Raw genomic sequence first — 4,764 nt, 5'->3', positions numbered from 1 at the left:
CTAAAAATGGAGGACTGTCAGACCCCAATGAAAAAAGGTAAATAGAACTAATCCAAATTGCAGTTTTATCCAAACAGAACCACCAACAGTGGCAACTCTGTGATGCAAAACCAATTAACAAACAGAAAGATTAGCAACAATCAATCTATGCAATCTGCCTGAAGCTACATGTGACCTGAGCTACTAATGAACCCACTCAATCCAATCAATTATTACACAAATCTCCATATGGACAGCCACATATTCCAAAAGTTAAACACCTAACAAGATATTCTATCAGAATCAGAAACAGGTTTATTACCAAGTAGTTGACACAAACAAGGAATTTGACTTGGTGTCGTGGTGCATACATAAAGTACACCAACAAATTTGAAAAACACAGATAGCGAACTATTTTAAGAACACTATAATAACATTACAAAAAAATAAGAAAAAAGATAGCAAAATAAAAATAAAGCAGTAATTTGAAATAGATTGCAATAAAATAGAAAATATGTGCAGTGTGTAATAGTTTGATAAACCATAATTAATATGTTTTGGCTTCTTCTCTGTATTCCTAGAAGTGGTTCCCTGTCTCACAGCCCGGATCAGAGAACCCGGGCCTCCCATTGGTCGGCTCCACGCAGGACCCCGCCCATCCCGAGGGGAAGGCTGAATCCGATTGGAGGATCCAAGTATTCAGGCCCCGCCTACCAACACCTCCAGGAAGTGGACTCTTCTGAGAGGGAGGCTGAGGCTCAGAGAGGGTGAGGGAACGTACTGAAGGATAGATTACAATATGTTTAATTGTGCTAGTTTTTAATGTTTCTTTTATTTGCATATTGACCAGAGATGGCAAAAGTACACACATCCTTTACTCCAGTAGAAGTACAGATACTCATGTTTAAAAATACTCTGGTGAAAGTAGAAGTACTGACTAAACTTCTTTACTCAAGTCAAAGTAAAGAGGCTTTGAAATGTACTTCAGTAAAAAGTACCCATAACTAGCAGCTGTTTTCTATAAGTAAAAAGTGGTCAGAAAAATAAATAGTGGAGTAAAGTACTGATACCAGAAACATGTACTTAAGTACAGTAACGAAGTATTTGTACTCCACTACTTCCCACCTCTATGGACTGGTTAATGTTGAAACTTTGTTCATGCTGCCCTCGTGGCCAGGTCGCTGTTAAAAAAGATATTTTACCTGGTTAAAGGAGATATATATATTTAACTTGAAATGATTGAAACAGCTTCATCATAAAAATTGAAATCTAGTTTTGAGGAATAGTCCGCTGAAGCTTACTGTGTTTGCCGGCTCTTCCAATGCAGACAAACCAAGACTGGTTTGGATGGAATTACAGCTTAAGAATCAAGAGTATTTTAAAGGCTTTATCCCGTCTTTCTTCCCTTTGCTGTATATCCTCCATGTGCTGAGTCATTTCAATGAAAGCCACTAACTGAAAAATGCAGTGGACAGAGCTTTGGATTTCATTTCAGGAGTGGATATTTCAAAGGCAATTCTGTGATTGTCTTTTAACAAAAAAATATATATAGTGCATTTCTTTCTCTCTTTTTTCCAACCTTCTTTAATCCCCAAACCCCCATCCCTTTGTTTCCAATCTGCTGAGCGAAGATAAAAACAAGGTCACGTTATGTAGTGGTCTGCAGCGCAGTGGCACGAGTTCGAAGGAACGGGTGCTCGTGCTTTTTAAGGACACGATGCACATCCAGATTCTTCTCTCTGTCGTTTCCCTATCCGACATCGTGTCAAGCCTGAGCTAAATCATGACTCTCGGCTTTTCAATGCCATGCAAAAGTCCCCGTTTAAATCTTGGCATTTAAATATCATCAGGAAAAAGCCAAGGGAAATGCGAATGTGAGCCATTAGCAAGAAATGTATTTGGTGTGGAAGGTGTGTTTACCCTTCTTTTTTTGGTGTGTGTTGTGTGGTTGAAGTTTAAATCTTGGTATCTAAATATTATCAGGAAAAATCATTTTGCATTTCCCTTGGCTACAATGATAATGCAAAATGATCAGTGTGAGCGATTAGCAAGAAATGTATTTGGTGTGAAAGGTGTCTTCATTTTTGGTGTGTTGTGAGTCCGTTTTTTTTTGACCCACCTGGACTAGAAAGCCTCTCTTCAAGCGCTCAGGTCCCGGCGGTCCTGGCTGAGGATAAAGCTCCACATGACCTACATGCATACTAATAGAAACAGGACGAGCAGGAAGCTACGGCTGGGCAAAAAAAGAAGGAAACTCCCACATACTATAGAGTCAGAATGCTAGACGTGTTTATAGGCATTTAGTGAATTCAGTGGTTTGCACACGTTTCCCTTGTAGCCTCAATCTTATTAAGTTTCCTCTGATTACACTAGACATTCAGGACATTAATACATAAACAAACCACCTTCTGTTTTCTTCAAACACTGTTAGCCATTTTTTTTTTTGCACTTTTAGCACCGTTAGCTGAACTAGCTTCCCAATGTTGACAGCCATCTAAAGTCAGTCCATCTTTTCTGTGTTTAGAAATGTAGAATCACGCTCCTTTGTCTAACCTAAATGCCACTCCTGAGGGCCACTTGAGCTTGTTAAGTGTGCATCTCCTCAACGAAAGAGCTCTTCTCAAGCTTCCCAAGTGTCCTCTGGTCGCCCAAGTGTCCACATGATAAGTCCAAAATGTCTGTTGTTTAGTCTGAGTGCTCACAGGTCAGGTGTCCTCCAGACTGGCCTGCTGTCTTTGGTTTAACTCGACTGCAGTCCAAGCACTTTCTGGTCAACAAAAATATCTTCTGATCAGGTTCAGGATCCTTTGGTTGGACCAGGTATGTTTTACTAGGACTTCCTTTTGGTCAAATAGTGTTGTTCTCTGGTCAACCAACATGTCTTCTGATAGCTAGAAGAGTCCTCAGCTGCCCACATAATGTATTTGCATTTCACAGCACATCATACAAATTCCCCTTTTTATAAAATAAAGCATTCATGAACAGCTGCTACACATTTTAGCTGATGACAAACAAATGGAGAGGTTTTGCTAAATGGCAAGAGGTCGTGCCCCTTTTAAAAAGTCCCTTGCACGCCTACTCACTAGTCAGTCACTAATGCACGATTTCAGGATCCTTTTGTTTAGACCAGAAATGTTTTACTTGGCCATGACTGGTCCATACGTCCTCTGGTCAAATAGCGTTGTTCTCCGGTCAGTGGAAGTTACTCTCTGGGGAGCCAACATGTCACTGGAGTGTCCTTTGCTGCCCAAATGCTGCCATACACTGTGCTTGAATGTCATAGCACAGAATACAAATTCATAAAAGGCATTCATGAACAGCTGCTGCACATTTTAGCTCATGACGAACACATGGAGAGGTTTTGCTAAATGGCAAGAGGTCATGCTCCTTTTAAAAAGTCCCTTGCACACCTACCCACTCGTTCCCTAATGCACGATTTCACATAACGGCAGATAAACAGGCGGACTCCCTTTCACAAAGCATGGTAGTCTGAGTTGCCATGGTGATACTTGGCCATGACTGCATAGAAAGTGAGGGAGAGCTGCAGAGAGACGGAGAGAAATGGAGAAAACGGAGAGAGACAAGCAGTTTGAATCCATTCTGACACAGAAGGAAAGTGTTAGTAAGTATAGTAAGAGAAGAAAGAAACGGTGGCAGTGAAAGGAAGTGATAGAGCAGTGTGCAGATAGCGCATGACAGTTAGAAAACGGCTTTAAAAGAAAGGTCGCCCGCTCTATTCGCTGCCTGTTAGAGAAGCCTTGAGTTATCTCAACAAAATGGCTGACAGGGAGACAGAATGTCCTGCGTTGTTACTTCTATTTTAAGATAAAGCTGTCTCCAAAATGGCTGATGGAGGCACTGCACGCATTTCTGTATTTTTCCTCCACTCTTTGCAGTATTTCTACAGAAACATACATTTTCAACCTCGCTCGTTTTTGAGATACCGTGCAGCCTTCAGTAAGACAATCATACACTGAAACAACTGGAATGTTGACTTTAATTAAATGTATTATGTCAACAAATCTCACATAACTAACATAATTAGGTGAGTTGAAAGCTATTATATTAAGTTCAATGTATGCGTACATGTCAATATGTATGTGTAGTTCTGTCTAATCCAAAAATGTATATATCCACAAGTAGCAATAAGCTTGACTCAAACAAAAATACATCTCAGGAAAGTTTGGTTGACTCTTTACTTAAAGGTCCCATGTCACGCTTTTCTGGTTATTACCCGTCCCCTTGTGTGTTATGAAAGTTTTTCTGCATGTAAACGGTCTGCAGGGTCACAAACCCTCAAAGTACACCCTGTAGGGAGTAAAACTCTAACACAGAGAAGACCTGTCTATGCTGCCCCAGAACACCTCGTTGGACATTTCTCTTTTTCCATTGTTTGCTTCCTGGGTTCTGTGACGTGTGAACACCCAAATCAACAACAAATGACCGGATTGGCCCAAATGGACCAATCCGTGGAGCTCCTCACTCACCAGGATCCCTTGGCTAACTAACAGGGAGTCCCATTGACTTGCATAGAGCTCCCTGGTTGGTAGTAGACGAGTTGGGATGGTGGAGAAATGCTCTCCTCAGACCCATTCTCAAAGCGTTATAAACCTTTTTCTTTCTCAATATCAAGCCACACTTATTGTTTTTACTTCGGCTGTGAGTGTTTGTGTGCTCAGGATGAGTTTCGCTTGTTCTCGCTGTATCGCCGACCCGGAAAGCTGTCCGCTCCTCGCAGCAACGAGCCTCGCAGCGTCGCAGGCAATCGCATGTGCAGTTTGTGTT

The 4,764-nt window shown here is 41.3% G+C and overlaps 1 protein-coding gene across 1 annotated transcript in view; it reads left to right on the top strand.

Moving 5' to 3' along the window:
- Window positions 1-560: 560 nt before the first annotated feature.
- Window positions 561-4,764, top strand: part of LOC104953391 (pro-neuregulin-3, membrane-bound isoform-like) — a gene marked incomplete at its 5' end in the record, with an annotated part of 9,156 nt that continues 4,952 nt past the window's right edge. The window contains one exon of the mRNA XM_010780331.1: window positions 561-746. Within this exon, the coding sequence (XP_010778633.1) occupies window positions 561-746 (186 nt within the window). The remainder of the gene's footprint in view (window positions 747-4,764) is intronic.

The sequence above is a fragment of the Notothenia coriiceps genome, unplaced genomic scaffold (assembly GCF_000735185.1).
Source record: "Notothenia coriiceps isolate Sejong01 unplaced genomic scaffold, NC01 NC01_scaffold00021622, whole genome shotgun sequence".
Classification (NCBI taxonomy): Eukaryota; Metazoa; Chordata; class Actinopteri; order Perciformes; family Nototheniidae; genus Notothenia; species Notothenia coriiceps.
The sequence above is the reverse complement of the archived record's forward strand: the minus strand, read 5'-3'. Positions and strand labels throughout refer to the sequence as shown.